This window comes from Pempheris klunzingeri, chromosome 21 (assembly GCF_042242105.1).
Source record: "Pempheris klunzingeri isolate RE-2024b chromosome 21, fPemKlu1.hap1, whole genome shotgun sequence".
NCBI lineage: Eukaryota > Metazoa > Chordata > Actinopteri > Acropomatiformes > Pempheridae > Pempheris > Pempheris klunzingeri.
The window spans coordinates 1,393,505-1,414,201 of NC_092032.1; the positions used below are offsets into that span (position 1 = coordinate 1,393,505).

Genomic DNA, 20,697 nt, shown 5'->3' on the forward strand with positions numbered 1-20,697 from the left:
CCAAGCAGGTTGTCCCAGACTGGATGAGACCGTCCCTCTGTTCTCTGATCCGTCTTTTCTCTGTGGTGAAGACGTATGGAACTCTTCTTCTGTGGTTACCATGGTGTGGACACGGCAATCCGCCATCAATTGAACCATCATGAAGTCGTTCAGATGCGTTCATGAGAGCATCAACAGAGCTCACTTTCCTTGCCGCTGCAGCACGACACTCTCATAAGCAGATTACTCATTCTTTGGATCTTGTAAAGGGTCAGTTCACCCAAATGGCAACAATATGTTTTGACATCTGACTTCCCTCTAGTGGTATATTTCCATGTACAGGTGCACTCAAAGTTATACTACCTTGTGTTGAGCTATTTATATTGTTCTTGTTTGAGTTGTTCATTGAACACAGCTGAAAGTTATGGGGGTTGAATCATTTTGAGTGCAACTGTAGATAGCGTTTTATCTGTCCATGTTGTTGAGTTATTTTCTGACATTTGGGGCTCCAACCCAATATGATTGGGTTAAATATCTGCGATGCCTAAACCAGTGAATAAGACGAATTTATTGGACCCCAAAACTGAGAGTTGTGTGTCCCTAAAGGATTACAGATGCCAGCAGGATATCAGAGCCTTTGTTTGTTTTTTTCACACTTGTTTTTTGCTCTAACACCTCAAATTAAATTTGGTTACTGCTTGGCTCAGATGATCATTTATTCAACCAGGCATTTCCAGTTCACTCCGTAAGCATGTTTTAAAAGAATCAGGTTTTTTTGGCTCCAATCTTGATTTGCAGAAACTGAGTTATATTTACATAGTAGCAGAAGATCTCATGCAAAATTAATACATACATATATTTTGATTAAATATGCATTTGGCACAGCGTTTCAAATATTTTATTAAGAGCTATGCCATCCTTGTATGCCATACAAATCAGAGAAAAGAACTGGGCTACGGTGGCTCAGAAGTAGAGCGGGTCTACCGTCAGTCAGAGGGTCGGTAGTTCGAACCCCGGCTCCTGAGTGGTTGAAATGATTAGAAAGGTGCTGTAGAGATACAGAGCATTTAGGCAACACAGTGTACTATGGCAACATAAGAACTTGTCCTCACACTACAGAGTACACAGTGGACAACAGAACAAGAACCAAGTTTGTTTTGGGGAGTAAATCTAATCCTCTCTAAATGCAGAGTCAGATCACTTAACCATAATTTAACAGTGGGCACTTCTTTCTTCCTCCAAAATAGAAGAATGAGCTTCTTACCAGTGAGAAGCCCCTAAGAGGTGTTCTTGTGCTGCCTGTAGTCTGCACGACCCTTCTGATACGTACCTTCTGAACTATACTAGGATCATTAATACTGGCTCAGGTTTAATCTCTACCCCCAGTATTATCGAAAGCACTTTGAATATCCCCATCCAGAAGTTCAGCAGACTGGGACATAAGGCATAACTATGAAGCAAGGTTGCTTCTGTGGAATTACACTGTGATGAGATTTCTGGAAACATTCTGTGCAAAAGTGCAGTCTGTGCAATACCTCCAACTGAATTAAACTGTGTCCTGCATTAATTCAGCATGTATATATATATATATATATATATATACTCTTGTCCCAGATATCCTCTGATAACTGTTCACCTAATTCTGCTTCCCTTTCTGCCTTAATGGTGTTAACTGTGGTTGGGGCTATAATCTGCAATGCCTTATACAAACAAAGAGCTAGGTATGGAGTCTGGTTTGAGCTCGCTCTTATCCCAGTTGAGTCTGCATCCAGCAAAGGTTCCAAACCAAAGGACACAAGTGAAAGAATTGATGTTTGGGATTGAGCTATGAAAAGGAGAATATCGTCTGCATTAAAAGCATATTTTATTAGTAGCATACTTTGTGTTAAAGAAATGAATTACTGGGTGTGAGTGAATACTCTGGGCAAGGAGCTAAATCACCAGTGCAAAGAGCACAGGACTTCAGTCCACGGCACTGCCTGAGGTTAGGAGAGAGGGTCTGGTTAGTCAGTACTTGGACTTTTTATATATTAGTTTTATCCAAGAAATAAACCTATGCCCAGTTTCACTTTTTAAGGACTGCAGACACATAAGGCCATTCATCCTGATCATATTCCTTTGAGCCATCCAAAGATAGCACCAAACCTCTTCTGTGAGGTGCTGTTGGGTATACATGACACTGATCTACCTGGTGTAGTAACAGGTGTAGCCCACTGACTGTTACACCTTCTTTAAGCTATAAATCCAAATACTTAAGGCCGTGATTCAAAAATCAGTTTAAGTTATTGATCTGTTATGATCAAATAAGTTTAACAGGGAGATTAATTAATTAAATTGCATTCAGGAAGACTCATCATTCTTTATATACACAATAAATATATAGAATACTGGCACATATCAAATGAATGTCAGGTGCTTCAATAAATAAACAAGCAAACAAAAAGTCACCATTGACCCTCAAAGAGCCAGACACAGTCTAGTCACTATGATCATCACTGCTCCCTCTGTTGTCAACTATCCAACATTCATGTATGTGTGTGTGTGTGTGTGTGTGTGTGTGTGTGTGTGTGTGTGTGTGCAGCCTGCTCGATGCCTCAGCAGTGTAGCAGTGACTGGGGGGCTCCTCTCAGGCTGAGTGGGACAGTGACAGATGGACCTGTAGGTCTTCGGGGGACTCGACTGTGTTCAGTCTCTCACCACTGTTTACAGGAAGTGCTCTCTGATTGGCTGCATGATGTGTGTGTGTGTGTGTGTGTGTCTGTGCTACAAATAACAGTCGCTGCATGTAGATAGGTGCTATTTCCCTTTTATCAATATTAAACTCAGGACATAGTCATATACAGATTATTACCATTGTATTACCTTATTTAGCTGCATTCTTACATATATAATATCTCACATGTGAAAACATTAATGTGCTTCTCAGTCAGTGTTGCCATGCTTTTTGTGTGTGTTTATTTTAGTTTTTTTTCTTTAATTAATGGGAGGATGGTGTGATAGAACATGCCAGAGCTGTGGGACGTGTTAATGTGCAACACACGTACCACCAGGCTGATGTATGACATGTCAAAAGTGTCACAGCCGTGTCTTTTTGGCCAAAGTCCCTGAAACAGCTGTAGCTGAGTTTAAACTCTGTTAAGCACCAGCAGCACTCACATGAATTTGATTGTCTTAGCTCTTGAAAGGCAGAAATCTTTTCCCGGCTCTCAGCTTCTGCTGACACGCACACATCTCCTCCATGTGTTTGCAGGCACATTACTTCATTCAGTGTACCACTACAGTGACAGTTTCATGGGTTTACAGTGTCGGCCTACATTATTCCAATCAAAGGAAGTAACAAATCCTGGGAAAGACTTTCTCACCACTGTCATTGCTCATTAGCAAGTGTTAGCATGCTCATATGTTAAAGTCAGGGGGTGAACGTTTCTTAGTCATGTCCTGAACACCAAGATGTGTATTTTATTCTACAGCTGTCAGTTTGCTAACACTGGGTTCATAACGTATGGATACTGTAATGATCCACTTTCTGATTGTTATTATGTGCAGTGGGAGACGTTCCATTCGATGTGTCTGTGGTGGGTTTGAGTAGCTTATAGATTTGGCCTAGTTAGTATTAAAATGGGGAGTGATGACAGAGTGACACAGTAATGGCAGCCATTACTCAGAGCTGTCAGCATGTACCCACCTGACTCCACACACCCTCTTCATCTCCATCTCCATCTCCATCTCTGTCTGCCTCGCCGTCTCCATCCGTCTCTCTGTCTCCTCTGACAGCCTTCACTTATGGATTTCAGCGTGTCAGTGAAGAAGATGAATGTGTTTCCGGTGTTGGAAAAGAAAGAGTGTGGGGCATGAAATGAGACGGTGCTTCAGTGATGCATGTGGGGTCTCTGCTGCAAGAGAGGGAGAATAAATAAAGGAAATAAGGAGTTATGGAGGCGAGCGAAGGGAAGGACTCTAAATAAGAGCGGCTTCTCAAGTCATTCTAGGGGCTCATATAATGTACGTGTTTTAATGTTGATATGGCGTTAGCTTTTAGAATAATGCCATTATATTGACATTCATGGAGATGGCAGTTGACATCTGCGGTATAGAAGACCATGAAGTGTGGTTGAAAGCTCTAGAAAAAGCGAGAAAGTAGAAGACACCTGAGCTCCTGTTGTCAGACCCACATGAAGGGACAGAGACCCTGAGAATAAAGATCACTGCATCTGTCCATGAGATGACTTTACAAACAGCCTTTCCTCATGTGTCTCTGATGAAATATGGCAAAATGTAGAGCCAGAGCTTCGGCCTCTGACGTCTACAGCCCCCCCCCACCCCCCCTCTCTCACATCTCCATCTCTCTCCTCATCCTCATCTCTGTTCTCCTTTCATTCCCTCCCTCTGCTTCTCTCAGGTCTGCATCTGAGCTGGTTAAACATGGCAAGGCATGTCCATTCACACACACACACACACACACACACACACACACACACACACACACACACACACACACACACACACACACACACTAACACACACATTAACACTGACAGAGGGAACAGCCAATCCTCCTATTTGCTTACACTTCCCTCAGATCTCTCTCTCTCTCTCTCTCTCTCTCTCTCTCACTCACACACACACACACACTCACACACACACACACACACACACACACACACACACACACACACACACACACACACACACACACACACATTAACACTGACAGAGGGAACAGCCAATCCTCCTATTTGCTTACACTTCCCTCAGATCTCTCTCTCTCTCTCTCTCTCTCTCTCTCTCTCTCTCTCACTCACACACACTCACACACACACACACACACACACACACACACACACACACACACACACACACAGTCACACACAGTCACAGACGCGCGCACGCGTAAAGGCGGGTTAGCCAAGCCTCCTCATCTCTTACATGCTTACGCATCCAACCCCCACCCACCGCCCCTCTCTCCCTCCCTCTCTCTCTCTCTCTCTCACACACACACACACACACACTCAGTGAGTCGCAGCAGCTCTGAGCAGAAGAACCAGGGCGAGCGACTCTCCGATCACACAGCGGCTCTTTGCGCGCAGCGGAGCCGTGATGAGGCGGTCAGCGGGAGTCGGTGCCGCCGGGGAGGAGGAGGAGGCTGGGTAGGAGACAGGGAGGGAGGGAGGGCAAAAAGGCTTGATTCTAATTAAATGTCTCTCGCTCTCCGTCTGCATCATGCTGTACTTCCAGCTGGTGATCATGGCCGGGACCGTCATGCTGGCCTACTACTTCGAGTACACCGACACCTTCAGCGTGCACGTGCAGGGCTTTTTCTGCTACGACACCACCTACACCAAACCGTACCTGGGCCCGGAGGACAGCAGCGCCGTCCCGCCCGTCCTGCTGTACGCCGTGGTGGCCGGGCTGCCCACGCTGCTGGTGAGTGCTCACTTCTCCAGCAAAGTTCAGCCCCGATGGTCCGTCCTCACAGTCACTGTGGCTGCATGTGTGTGTGTGAGTGTGTGTGTGTGTGTGTGTGTGTGTGTGTCAGCTTACAACATGGACTTACCTCCACAGAGTGCTTCCAGACAGAAGGCACACTCACACTGCTTCATCAGTGATCTGCTGCATCATGTGTGTAGCCCAGTGTTCCATCACCTGGAACACACTCAGAGTGGTTCAGTCATCAAACTGCCTGCTTTATGTTGCTGCAGTGTGAAAGTGTTCAGAGGTTTGGAGGTTTGGAGGTTTGGTCGGAGCTGGACAATAAAGATAACATTTAGAGATGTCACTGTGGCCTCTGTGGACTTTCACTATTATCTGACATTTTACAGACAGTCAACACACACACACACACACACACACACACACAGTCAAACTAGGACTAAGGACAAAAGGATTGTTCTACATCATCAGGGCTCGTCTCAGAACAAGATTACTGGTCACTCTGGCTTCATCTTAGCTCCTGAATGTAACGCAGAAACTGACTTTCAGACGTTCTACACATCCTTCAGCCAGTGTGGAACCCACCTGTGGTGCGTTCCAGTTATTGTAGTTTTGTCCATTGTGATAGCCTCTGTGTATGGATCACTGCTGACTTTGGCCTCATCTCTTGTCTTTGATGTAATGTCAGAAATGGAAAGATCAAATTATTCAAAATGGCACATACAGGCTGCCTTCCCGTAAGGCAGTGCACGGGACCAAATGCGAGCCCACCTGTCCGCACCGATCTCATCTCCTGAAAATGCACCAGTGTGCGATGACTGATGGTCAGTGTGGTGAATAATCAGCTGTCATCTTGGAGGGACTGCTGACCTCTGTCAGGATCCAGCCTCCATGTAGACTACTGCTGACGTGGCTCTGCTCTTTGCTCCTGGTACAGTGTCAGAGAGGACAAGATCAGATTCCAAATGGCGCTCAGAGAATGGGTTGACTCGCCATTGCTCAGCAAACAAGATCCAATGTGAAACCTTCCCGTTAGGCTGCTGTGCCTGGATAAGCCACTGCGCTCTCAGCCACTGGGGGGCAGCACAGCAGACTGGAAGCACTACATGGACATGTTACCACTGAATGTGTGGAGCTGATGTGGTGCCTGGGTTAGCAGACAGAGCAGCCGTACCATCCATTCAGAGCCGTGTTTGAGTCCACGCCATGACTGCAGGCCTCGGCCGTAATGTTCTCTCCCTTTAAGGTATCTGCCAACTCCTGAGAGAGCGATGTGGCTCTCTGACTGTGTCTGCTGTGTGCTCGGTGCTGGTGCACAGTGGCTTTATCAGAGCATTTTCACTGAGGACAGCTGCCTGATGCTGCTGGTAACAAGGGTGATGAACAAAGGGTGATGAAAGCCAGAAAGCCAAAACAGTAAAAGAGGCTCATCAGTACGAGCGACATCTGCCACAGTCTACATGTGATTCATAGTTAATGTGAATACAGATGAATGCAGACTGAAGACACGACTTCTGTGGGGGTTACAGGGGACTTTTAAAATGACAAGGTCACATTTACATGGCATGGGGGCTGGCTTGTTGTGCCACAGCTCAGTGAAAAAGACCAGATGTGTCTGCGGTGATCTGATCTCTTCAAAGTGCAGCGATCCAACATGACTTCTTTTCTATTTGATCAGTGTGATGGATTGTGGAGAGCTCATCAGATGTGATTATTGTCCTTTCAAATGCAGCACCTGCACACATTCCTGTGGCTTTCACCTCGTGTTAGTTAACAACGATGTAATAATCAGGAGATAATGGTGAGGTTCAGTGTGGACTGCAGACTCCTCACCATGAACGATGCTTGTGTTATGTGTCACTGCTCTGCCACATGATCATGTGAACATGAAGCTGATTGTTGCTGCAGTAGCTGAGGTGAAGTTTACACACGGTGACGGTGACCCTGTCCTGGCTACATGTTCCACTGTCTGTACGCTGCTGTGTCTGTTTCAGCTGCCTGCCTGCCTTTCTACACACACACACACACACACACACACACACACACACACAGAAATCACTGTGGATAACTGAGCACAGCCCAGGCATCCTGGCACGTCACACAGTCTCAGAGCAGCAATGTTACATTTAACCAGATTTAGCTGCACAGGTCTGCCTCTCTCTCCTCTGCTGCCCTGGGAGTCTCTCTTTGATGGCGCACACTAAACTTTTTGATGTCATTAAAGCACAGTGTGGTCATTCAGACGGGCAGGCTGTTTAACAATTGGTGCAGAAGTGTGTGGCTTCAGTGCAGCGTGGGTATGGATGTGGACCAGACACTGTGGCGGTTCAGAGCAGACAGCATGTTGATTTTGGTTTTCTTTTATGGAAATTAGAGGAGATCAGGAGAAAACAGCAGGAAGGACATGACACACTCCCAGGCAACATTTATGTACGTTTCTTGTCAGCAGGCCTCAGGAAGCTGCTCTGAACATCTAACTTTTGCCACACTGGAAAGTTCCAGCCAAGCTACCACTGAGTCAAATGTAGTTAAAGGTGCACTCCACCAATCTTACTCATGGAGAGCTGTTTATTTGCCAAGAGTAGTAGTCGGCATCCTAAGAGAACAGTTGTATCATGTCTTCTGTGGCTCTGGAGCTGCTTTGTAAGCTCTGTTGAAATGCACCTGGGTCCTTTCAGCTATTTTGGTTCGTGTAACAGCACAAAGTGTAAAAGGTGGATGAACTGCAGCAGAAATTGGAGGGTGTGGTGTGCTGTAGGTACACGCTCAGCAAATCACATCACTGACGCCAGCACTTTGAAGCAGCCTCACAGGGAAGCATGGCAGCATGCCTCCCTGTGCCCACAATAACTTCACAAATGCAAAGACACTTCAGGTGCTCATGTTGTTGTGTGGATGGTGCAGAGGCAGAGCAATGACAACATCACAGTTTGGTGAAGCTGTTAATATTGTGGCATCAATTCAATGCTGATTAGATTGGATTCTAATGTATCTTGTGTCATAAATGGTCACATGTTGTAAAATGGGACACAACAGCATTTTCACTGTTCCATTTCATTTTCTGAAAGAAGATTGGAAAGGAGGCAGGATAAAACAGAATACTGAGTTATAACTGACCAGTCCAGGCTGTGTAGAGGTGTGTGTGGTCAGTCTGCTGCAGCTTGGTGATATCTGGACTTGATTTAATGTAGATAAACTTGTGGAGGCCCATGTGTAATGGCACTGCACTCTGCTGCTGCAAATCGAATGGGATGCTGCAGATTTATCAACACACGGGTCCTGGCCTCTTCAGATGGCTGCAGGGGTTTAATGAACTGAAGGAGAAACTTTTCATACTGCATAAAGCAGCTGTGGACCACAGGAACTGTAGGAATAACTCAGAGTGGTTAACAGATATTACTGCTTTAACCACATGAAATGTCTTCTGATGCTGATCCGAACGCATCTACTGGCTGGAAAGCATTTCATTAAATCTACTTATATTTCAAGTGTTATTACATTATTACAGTACATTTGATTCATCAGATTGGTAGCAAATTTAAACTAGAAAGAAATGTGGGAGTCTGGGTTGGGAGTGAGTTACTGCCCCAAGTATCTCGGGGTCTTGTTCACGAGTGAAGGTAAAGTGGAGCACAAGATGGACAGACGGATTGGTTGGGTGTCAGCAGTAATGCAGGAGCTGTATCAGTCTGTTGTAGTGAAGAAGGAGCTGAGCTCTATCTACGTTCCAACCCTCACCTGTGGTCATGAGCTCTGGGTAATGACCGAAAGGACGAGATCGTGGATAGAAGCAGCTGAAATGAGTTTCCTCTGTAGGGTGTCTGGGCTCAGCCTTAGAGATAGGGTGAGGAGCTCGGACATCCAGGATGGGCTCAGAGTAGAGCTGCTGCTCCTCCACATCAAAAGGAGCCAGTTGAGGTGGTTCGGGCATCTGGTCAGGATGCCTCCTGGGCGCCTCCCCTCAGAGGTTTTCTGGGCAGGTCCCTCTGGGAGGAGACCCCGGGGCAGACCCAGAACCCGGCTGGCCTGGGAACGCCTCGGGATCCCCCAGGAGGAGCTGGAAAGCTTTGCTCGGGAGAAGGACGTCTGGAGTGTCCTGCTTGTTGCCACCGTGACCCGACCTCAGATAAGCAGAAGATAATGGATGGATGGATGGAGAAATGTGGTTCTGAGACATAGTTCAGTGCAGTCACTAAGTAACAACACGCCCCTCCCCCCCTGCAGAGTGCACTCACACTGAAACAACATACAACTGGCATTGTGAATTTCATGGTGAGTAAAATACCAAACTGTTGGAGCACCTCTGTGCTCCACGCTGCCCTTACAGCACTGAGATAAGACACTAATAACATCTGTCTTTCTGTCCACTGTGCTGCAGCACTTTCCTACTGGAGAACGTTTCCAGTGTCTGTAAGTTAGTTCTCAGACTGCACTGATGAAAACTGTGGCTACTACTCAGTCTGATCTATTTATCCAAAGTGCTCTGCAGTTAAGTAATATGTGATGTTATAGTGAGATAGACAGTGAGAAGAGTGTCCAGCAGGGACTTGGACCAGTTGTATTGTTTGTCAATGAATACGAAAGTCTGCTACTGAGACTGTAATGGGGGGCTGTGCTTCATGTGTCAGCAGTAATGGAGGGTAAAATATATGCTGTGAGGTGCCTGAGAATACAGCTAATAATATTAATAATACATCTGATAATACAACGGCCTCCCTCACAGCACTCATGCTACATACTGGCTCTGAAGGAGTCCTCTCATAGTGGGACTACAGTGAAACAGTCCAGACAAATACAGAGCGGTTGGTCATTAAGCTTTTGGTTGAACACTTAGGACGAGCATTTTTTCCATGGCAACGGTGAGAGAGGTCCTGGGGAAATATTGTATTTTGACTCATTGCTGGAGCCAATCACAACCTTACAGCAGGGAGGCTTTGGCTGTTTCTACTTTTGACTTTATCAGTAATCGTGGCTTTTTGTTGGAGAAGCAGAGACATTTACTCTATGACGCTCCTTTAACTAGTGCTAACAGTTCTTATGAGGAGCAGTACATGCTGAGGTACTTTAAGGTCTGACTTTATTCAACTTCTTCCTGTTTGCAGATCTGACTGCTCAGTGAAAACAGACAATCAGCAGCTGTTGGATAGAGTGTCAAAGTTTAATGCACTAAACTAGACAGCAACACGAAGTCCTTGGTGCCTGCAGCCCCACAAAAGTGTGAGAAGAATGGGACACTTTGATGTTTATCTGTTGATCACATACAGCAGGTATGAGAGAGAGTTGTTCTGATGGCTGATGGACCCGACCAGACTCATCCACACAGGAATCATGCCCAGAGTTGGTCTTGGGAGGTTTTAGTATTCAAGACACACTCTGCTCATTTAGCCTTTATTGAGCCTATATGTTTTCACATTTTGGCAAATTGGCACCATTAAAATTTTGCTGAACTCGCTGGTAGCTGTTTGCAGTGTATTCATGGATGCACAGACATCTATCACTGGATGACTGTGATCCTGGAGGAAAGCCAAAAAATGTTGTTTTGCTTTGCAAAGATTTGGAGTTACTTTAATTTCTTGAATGCTACAATTTCTAAATCCATAATCCTAAACATATTTATGGATGGTCATCAGAAATAATGCCCTCCCCAGAAAGAGAGGTATAACTGAGAAGGAGTCCAAGGTTTCAGGTCGAGCTATCAGGCGCTGTATTAAGTACCTTAATTGATTAACTGCTGAGCTGTTCGTCCCAACCACTGCTGCTGCAGCAACAGCTGACACCAGCACCAGCGGTCCCTCACGCTGCCTCTGTCTCTTCCTCTGCACCCCCGGGTGGGCAGCACTGCGTCCTGTCAGCTTTCACATGTTCAATATTTAACCAAGATCAAAATCTGTCCTGAGCCTCTGCCGCTACAGTGCAGTGACAGTAAAAACATTCATCATGCGGTACTTGCTAGGATTAGGTCGCACCCACTATTTAAAAATCTACAAAAAGTTCAACTCCATCAAGCAACTGATTGTATCAAAGTACAGAAGCACACAAACCCTAAATATGAACATACGACACCGTAGGCGTGATGGCAAATATGCTAAAATTCCGGTAGAATGAATGAAGAGGCAGCTGATTGGAATGTTGGTGGCAACAAATGTGAAATAGTGCATGTGTGTGTGTGTGTGTGTGATAGTTACCATGAAATCCAGGTGTGTCATCAGAAGATCTAAATAATGAATGGCTACCTGCACTGTGCCAGCTCTACATGAAGCTGTGTGTGCCTGTGCCACGGAGCTTCAGTTTGTAGCAAAAGGAAACACAAGGAAGCGTTATCTAGGGGGTACGTGGTGGGTGCTGGTGTCGCCACAGTCTGCACCATCATTGTGCTTTCATTTATTGCCACCGTTTGCCCAAGACTTGTCTCTCCTCGCAGCAGCAGCACTGATCCAGTAGTTAATGCTGGGTCAGGCCGGTCACAGAATGGATCACACTGATTTGATTTAGACATAAATGCAGGTAAGAGATCACTTCGTGTTGAGCTGTGAGGGCGTGGGGTGACAACTAAAGACACAAGCACTGGCCTGCAGCTGTGTTTCTCATGAGAGGTGGTCACAGCAGTTTTTAATGTAAATGCAATTTCATGTGAAAATGAGCATGGAACACAGCAGTGCTGCCCCCCCCCCATCTCAGAGCACACGTGTTTATTTGGTGCCAGAAAATGACCAAGACATGAATGAATTAAGAAATCTGAAGAGATCTGCACCTGGTTAAAGTTGCCTTGCTTGTTCTGTTCCTGCAGGAAAGTCCTTAAGTAGCAACGTGGATGTTAAAGTTATTAGTAACTGCTGGCTAGTTTCTTAACCAGGTTGGCCAGTTAAAACTGAAGGATTGTCTGAGCTACTAAAGATTGTAGTGATGTGTAAATCATTCGGCACACAACAGGCGTAACAGACAGGCAGTAAAAAGACAAAATAAATCAGAGGTCAATAAGATGTGATGTAAACAGCTCCAGCTTTTTGTACCTACCAACAGTTTTGGATGCAAAATACGTAAAAAAAAAAAAAAAAAAGTTATCTGTATTTGTCTGTAAGCATCTGTCTGTTTTTGGTGCCTCGTCTTTGTTGATCTTGTTCAACAATAAACTGCACCTTTTACCATCTGTTTGCTTGCGTCGAGCATTTGACTTGTTTTCTTGTGTGAGCTTCTGGCCGTAAAAACAGCCTGTTAATGAGGCAGGACAGGTGCTCATTAATGTCCCCGCTCAGACACACCCTGACAAGGAAACTTCTGATTGAAACAGTCGACCCGCAGCACTGCTCCCAGTCACAGTGATCGCCTCCAGTGTGCTTCGTTCTTGTCAATTACCAGAAGCATTATTCCCCTGGTGTTCATGATAACTGTTTCAGCAGCCTCCAGGAGAGGAACTAAAGAGGGTAAAAACAAACAGACCCACAAATTCCTAATTACCGTCATCCAGAATGTGGAAGACCACAGGGTGGCCGTGGCTTTTTTCAGCTTCATTGTGTGAAGCCAAGAAAAAGCAAAGACGAACATGTGTTAGAGCAGATTCGCTCCCACAGCTCTCAGTCTACTGTTTCTTTCTGAGAATGAAAGTGCCATAAAGAGTCTGGCAGACAGCCTCAGTCTGTAGAACAATCTATCTGAAAACTCTGGGACATGGTGTAAAAACACAACTAATCACAGTGTGCGCTGCACTCCAGGTCCGTTCTGTTCCTTTTTTTTTTTTGGTGATGTTTTTCCTGTGAGCAGAAGATAAAGACAATGGGCCTCATATGAGAACCATTTAACACGTTTTGTTCTTCAGTTTGAAGTATTTAGAGTTTTTCTTCTTCTTCTTTCTCTTGGGTATGAACAGGATTTGTGAGTGCTCCAGAACTGTCGCACAGGTCACAGACTAACAGTTTGACTTTCTCGAAGGCGGGAAAACCATTTTGTATGACTTAAAGGGATACTTTTCTGATTTCCAACCATACACTGAGCTCCACGCTCATCATCCACTTCTTTGTCCGTGTTCCGCTGAATAACTGACAGGTTCCTGTCCAGGACCGTCCTCTGCTCCAGCACACACTGTGACATCTCCTGCTGTCGGCTATCACAGTATCTCTGAAACTATCAGAGCCCTTGACTGCCTCTCATATTAGTCATTGACTATTTTACATGAGAAAGTAGTTTTTTTAGTGTAGTTTTCACATCATGTCCAATCATCCTTCTTTATTTCTGTCACAGTACAGCTGTATTGTATTTGCTGTGCAATACACAGTATTTGTAATATATAATACATATGTTCTTGCAGGAGGCCCAGTAAATGTGTTTCCATCAAATGAGTTCTTCCAATATTGAGTACTGATTAAATACTACTGACTACTGACAGTGCACTCACGTTATCGGGGTTATTCTTAGATAAGGAAACACGAGGCTGCAGCTTTCCATCACCTCTTAACAAGCAGATTGTCTTTATTTCTTTTTTCCTCTCAAAACAAAATTGACCTGCTGAACATCATAGCTAGTAATTACAGTAAAGACACACCGCTGCCTTCACAGCGCTGCTCTTGTTGATATTGTGAAAGGCACGCAGAAGAAGAAGTGTGTTGTAGTCGGCAGTGCCAGCGGCCCACTGTGACTGAATGAGTGTGACCGAAAGTGGAAGTGAGATAAGATATTCCTGTATTAGTCCCACAACGGGGACATTTACAAGAGGAATTTGTGATATCTGATTGATTTTCTTCTATAAATGCTACAGAGAACATAGCACACCCCCAGTTTAGGGTTATTGCCACCACTTTAGACAGCCCCTTCTGACTAGAATAGAATAGAAAGCCTGTTCTGTTGCAGCTGGCTTGGTCTGCTGGCTTTGCTCACTTTCAGGTGTGTGGTCATTGTGAGAGTCACTTTGGGGTGTGAGGTCACAGGAAGTGAGCAACAGGATATTGATGTCCTGTGACTAGTGGTAAGGAAGTATGTGAATGTGGCTCTGAATGCTGTTTGAGGAACATCTGCACACGTCTTTTGCCTGCAGCAGCATCGTGGGTATGTACATGCTTGGTCTATTGTTACAGTATATGTTGCATACTTGTGTGTTTTTGCGAAGTTTGATGCTATGAATGCACTGAGTTACAAGGGATAGTGAATGTACTGCTCTCAAACAATAGAAGGTTTGTTAAAAGACTGTTTGGATCTGTGAATGAACAGATAATTGATTGGACGTCGAATTTGATGCCATGTTTGCATTTTCTGGTTGGAAGATATGTGGAAGCTGTTACGGCTAAAACGTGCCCATTGTTCATGTTGACTTGACGGATATGTTTACAATACTATTTGCACATGTTGAAAGTAAGAAAAATAAATAATTATGCATTTTTTTATGTTTTAGTTTCACCTTTCCTTGCAACATCAATAAGCCTGTGGACAAGTGGACAGTGGTCTTCAGAGTCTTGGTGTTAGGAAAGTGTTTAGCTGACTGCCAAGTTATATACAGCACATATAGCATAAAGCCTTTATCATCATTATACAGTGTACAACGGGCTTTGAGGAGCATCCCCTTTAACCCTTTCGGAGTCTAGGACCGCCACACGGCGTCAAAGTCACATGTCGCATGTTTGAAAACGTAAAGCTGTGACACAAACACGCAGGTGCTCAGTTCAAAGACTGTTGGAAAGCGGACACTTCAAACTTTTTACAAGTGTTTGAATTTTGTCGATCGGCCTATTAACACTAAATTTATGAAGAGCCGAAGTCGCGCACTACAGCTCTTCTACGAGTTAGAAGATGCTGAATCTGGGGAAGAACGTTCTGATTCTGAGGAAGACTCCTTTCAGAGGATGAAGTGGATGCTGCGCGTGAAGACGAACGAGAGGAGGTGTCCGCGCAGACCCCCGCTCCTCCAAAGATCCAACTAGTTCCTGCTCGGATTTTGTGTTTCTTTTGCACTCTTACATCCAGTGTGTCCATATATTATGTCAAAATAAATAAATACTTGTAGAATCACATAGGTGAGGTTGTGCTGAAAAGAAAGACACAAAGAAAGGCAAGCTAAGCAGTTTGAATGGGAAACACAAAGGGAAAATGAAAAGTAGTAAAAAACGCTGTTTTACCCCAGACTCTGAAGGGTTAAAGTGCACTAGTACAGCTCAAAGATGACCCAAAAGGATAGCAGTGTAAATAGAGGTGTTCTTCACTCTCTTCGAAGCCACTGGGCTCCATTGACACAAACAGAACACGGACTATCTCAATCAATGAACCTACACCAACTAAACTAATTAAAACAACAAACGCCCACAATAAAACAGAAAAAACTGATCCTGTGTTGCTAAAGAGGCCAACAAGGAACAACCAGACAGGAGAATGTTTCAGTAGAAGAGACAGAGATATTCACTTCTCCACCCACAGACACTGCAGTAGAATAGCTGAATGCAGCTGCCAGAGAGGTTATGCTGTGTTTAAAGTCGTTGGAGGAAGGAAATCACCAGCTGCAGTAAAAATAGACAGATATGGTCAGAGAAACTGTGAAGCAGAGTAAATCCAAGGACTAACTCACTGCATTGGGATCCACTGAACATCTGATGATACCTAACAGATCTCTGGGTGGATCTGCTCTAAACTGGAGCTATAGTAGCTGTCTGGTAACAGATTGACGATATGCTCTACAGCGCCATTAAAGAAATAGAGTTAATTGAATTGGGACTATGTTCTCCACGTGGAGTTTGCTGAATTGATTTTCTTTAATAAACAGGCCGTTCTCACAGCAGAACAAACACTGTGGGGCCTGATTATGATATCACTCATGATATCACTGGGGAGGTGGTTTGTAATATTTTGTTCTCTCATCTACTGCCTGTGGATCCCGAAACACAGCTTTGTGCAAGATAAAAATATACATATATATAAATAAATCCTTTGTAACTGCTCAGGTCTGACGCCCCTGTCGACTGGACAGGACATCATTTGCCTGTGTGTGTACGTTTAGGCACAAAAACAGCAAGGGAGGTCAAGGGAAACACCACTAGGGTTAAAAACACTCAGTTAAACGTCGAAGAGCTTCTCCATTAAGGTGACACTTTTAACCACCTGGCTGAGGTTATGGTCCGGTCATGGCTGTAGATGGGGGCGGTGTCCTGTTGCTTGGTGAATAAAGTTTTCAATTCAGCTGTTCACAGCTGGTGGACTCAAATCCAGGATGTTCTTGCCGTGAGATTGATTTCTTCTGGAATGTGTGCTTGTATTAGTGTGTTGTTTATTGCTCACAACTCGTTGCCAAATGAACATACAGAATACATATGTTATAAAAACATTATAAAAAAATAAGGAAGACCACAAAGCCTATCTTTGACTGATGTTCAGTGTTACATTGTAATGCACAGGCCACTTTAGTTTATAATAGGCATTCCCACCATGACCTCCTGTAAGCCCAGAGGTGGTCAAGTCCCCTGACCCTTCAATTTGGACCAACTTTATTAATGCATGACCTCACATATGCAAATGCCCTCATCTCTGATCGCCACAGTAATTAGCATTCCAGTCCACACATTGGCTGGAGGAGGTTCTAAAATATTACTGCACGGCGCTGTGCTTTAAAGGTAATTAGAGGAAGAGTGAGGGGGGGGGCATTGTGAGGCTTAACAGAGAGCCAACCTCTGCATTATAATCATGAAGTAAAGGATTATCATCCTCATTTGTAATAGCCCAGTGAACCTCCCTGAAGAATCCAGCCATGGATCTCAGCACGGCAGAGAAGATGGTGGAAAACACCCGTTCATTTCCTCTCACATGACAGATTGTTGCTTTTGTCACGATACGATTTGGAAACAGCATCAAGTGATACAACCAAATACGACGCATTTCTAGAAGTGTCTCACGCACCTGGAATGGGGTGGGCATGAGCCATACACTGTACCATAGGTAACACCTGAGACTGTGCACTGCCAGCTTTGCTACTTAGGAGCTTGGTTCCCAGCGGGGGGGTAGTAATGCATTACATTACATGAACGCTTTGCAGGAGACTTTTTACTCTTTCTTGCCTACATGAGCCCAGGGGTCTGTGCCTGTCCTCTGTGCTGTGAGCCGAGTTGTTAGTTTCACAGGTGCTAACTTCAAGCTGATAAGTGTAGCGTGAGATCAGGTTACACTTGATATGTTTGTTTCAAACCGACCTTGGTGTTACAGTAGCTATGGGGCTAGCCTGCTGCTGCGCTGTTCACTCAGACTATAACGTTACCAGAGTGCACATTCATATGTTATACAGGCTATGCTATAAACTTCCCAAATTCAGGATCATGGAGGAGGAGGCTCTAGTCTCAGATCAAAGTAATTTGTCTGAGACGTGGCAAAAGTATTTAAATCTGCCCTAAGATAAATCAAGATCATCCAAGCTATATTCCTTTAAATTTATTTTAGGTTAAAGTCTAGTGGTCATGGATGTGGACGTTGGACGTTGGCTTCATCCCTCACTGTGATTGCTGTTTGGCTTGTGCTGTTCATAGCTTTTCCCAAAATGACAGCCATGTATCACTGTGAACTCCAGAGGCCAGAGGCTTCATTCATGCCTCAGTGGCTGAAAATGAAAGACTGTGCGCCCCTCTGTCCCTGGAGCCTCTTTGTATTAGCGTGTTCAAAGGTCTCTTCTATTGCTCAGATGTCAGGCACTGTGTCACTTTACTGTTAAAACTTCTTGCCCCTACTAGTCCAATTAGGCTGTAAATGGAGACACATTGAGACGTTGAGCTTTATTGTGAAAACCGTACCTGGAGGCACACACTGACCGGCAAAGCCTTCCCCAAATATTGGTTCAATGCCAGTGTCTTTTCCTGTCGGCTACACTGCCTTGCAATGCTGATGAAGATTGATTAGTGTCCTGATATAGACTGGTGGGAGAGTAAGGAAGAGGAAAGGAGGAAGAGAATGAGAGAAGTGAAGCAGTTCGGCCCTGACCAGAGGAGCAGTTGAGCAAATAAGCAGCACGGGTCACCCTGGCCTTGTCACTGTGACTTAGCCAGCAGGGAATAGCTCTAGAGTAAGGGAGAGGGGGAGATAGAGAGAGGTAGATGAGGGACTAAACAAGCAGCACATTGTCACTGTGGCCCTGTCAACTTGTGTTATAGCCAATGAGAAAGTGGGACAAATGGCCTGTGGCTGTCACAGTGCTGCTCAGGCTTTTTGCCACTTCTTGCCATTCTATGTGAAATCAAATGGTATAAGTTGTGGCTTCTAAAGTGCACGACCACTTCCACTTGTGTGGAAGACCAATATGATTAATAACAGAAAATTGTAATGTCTTTTGTGGAAAGTAATGTTTGTTCCACAAAGACCGTCACAACATAGTCCCGCCCTAAAGCATACCCTGCTTTTTCATCTGTTTTACTCTGAATGGGACCATAATATATTAAATGAACATCATGCTTTATTGAAGAAGACTAGCAACTGAGACTATAAACTCATTAGGAAAGTGTTTACTGAGGTAATAAATCTAATGAGATTTCCTCATTGACTTCCTTTCATTCAGATTTCTTGTCTGACTTCTTTCTTTTTGTCTTGAAGACAGACTATGGAACTTTTGCTTTTATTTTCCAAGATTTTTCTGAGTCATTTGCTTTAAAAACTCGGTTTCTAGGCAACCTGATGGGGAGTAAAGGAAAATGGATCACTAGCAAGAAATAACATGTCTTTTGGTGAGGTACTTTAAAATCGTACTAAGCTTAAACCTATGTGACAGAAGCACAAGAGGAATCAGAGGGTGCTTTCAAACCAAACCTGTTCGGTGCAGTGTGGCCCTTTTCACCCAGTTTGTGTGCATCTGATGGAGACTACTGGAAAAGGATGGTCTTCTGTCAAATCTGTCAAAACAGATTCTGGTATGTTTTGGTAAGAGTGGTGTGGTAAGTAAAGAGGACTAAACACAAATCAAAGCGATCATAGTCATTTTAGCATAATTACAAGAGAGAAACTAGTAAATCTGTTTTATCAGTTCCTCATTAAAAAGTGAGAAAAACATCGCTGAATGAAACAGTTAAAGATGCCCTTTGTCCATTTTCCTCTTGGTGGTTACTATGTGGTTCTGTATACAAGGTTGAATTTGCAATCTAGGCTAATAGTGATTAGGAAGTACAGCTTTACCAGTCTTGGAATTGGATGTTTTTCAAGAGGTTCATATAGCACTGATGATGACAATATATAATTTACATGTCACGTTGATAGCCAGTGTGGACATAACATGAAATGGACCACAAGGAAAAGTGTTTTCCCCAGACCAAATGAACCGAACTATATAAAAGCATCCCTCAATTCAGAGAATGAATCCTTGGTCTTTAGTCAAGCCTCAGAAATAAACAATCATTTATTAGTTTTTCTTTTAACATTCATCAGCAACATAGCTTGTGAAAGACCTGCAGAAAGTCTTCTCTACTTCTCTTCTGTACTTTGTGGAAGTACAACTTTACAGGTTCTGAGGTTGCTACTGTCTTCCCACTGGCTCGTGGATCTGATGTCCCCAGATGTGAGGTTTGTAGTTGGACCCTATTGAAAAAGCTGGAAACTGTACCCCCAGGGTAAATAAAAGCTAATGTCTACAGCAGCCATGTCTCCATGGCAATAATCAGTGACACCTGCTGACCAGCAGCAACAAATGACGGAAAAGGGGAGAACATGGCTGTAGTGGTTTGTGAGCCCTGCCTCATTAAGAGGTCTCAGCATGTCAGTTCTGCTGCAGGTTTGTACTGTGTTGAGATTTTATTTTTACTGGAAGGATTTTGTTTTGTTATAATCTTTGCAGATTTTTCCCACTAAAATGGCTTTGTAATGTTAAATTGTTCCAGTGAGCAACATTTTCTGTTGGAGTAAATGGAGCACATTGCTATGAAAAATGTCTTAATTTACCCAGAATTCATTGCAAAGTAGTTCATTTGAATATAGTCATGGATTGGACAGCTTTGTGCAATGGATGAATAGCCAGAAATCTGGCCATTAGCCCCAAGAAGTAGTCAAAGTCTATTTTGTGAAGCGGGTTCCAGGTGTCAAATGAATGTGAACGTTGGAACTCTTGGTAACATAATGATAAATGGAGTGTACCTCTATAGCGCCGCTCTAGTTTTTCCTATCTCTCAAAGCACTTTAACATTACATTCACACTCACCCATTCACACACCATTCATATGCTGAAGGAAGCTAAGCGAAACACATCTTTAGGAGCACTCTCAGACTGCACGAACCAGGGATCAAATGGATCTCGTGATTGGTGACAACCCACTCTGCCTCTGAGACAGACATCTACATGCCATGTGTCAGCCTGCT

At 44.3% G+C, this 20,697-nt stretch overlaps 1 protein-coding gene across 1 annotated transcript in view; it reads left to right on the forward strand.

Annotated features, from left to right (window-relative positions):
• Positions 1-5,199: 5,199 nt before the first annotated feature.
• plppr5b (phospholipid phosphatase related 5b) overlaps positions 5,200-20,697 on the forward strand; it is an 83,756-nt gene continuing 68,258 nt past the window's right edge. The window contains exon 1 of the mRNA XM_070853080.1: positions 5,200-5,403. Coding sequence (XP_070709181.1) covers positions 5,200-5,403 — 204 coding nt within the window. The remainder of the gene's footprint in view (positions 5,404-20,697) is intronic.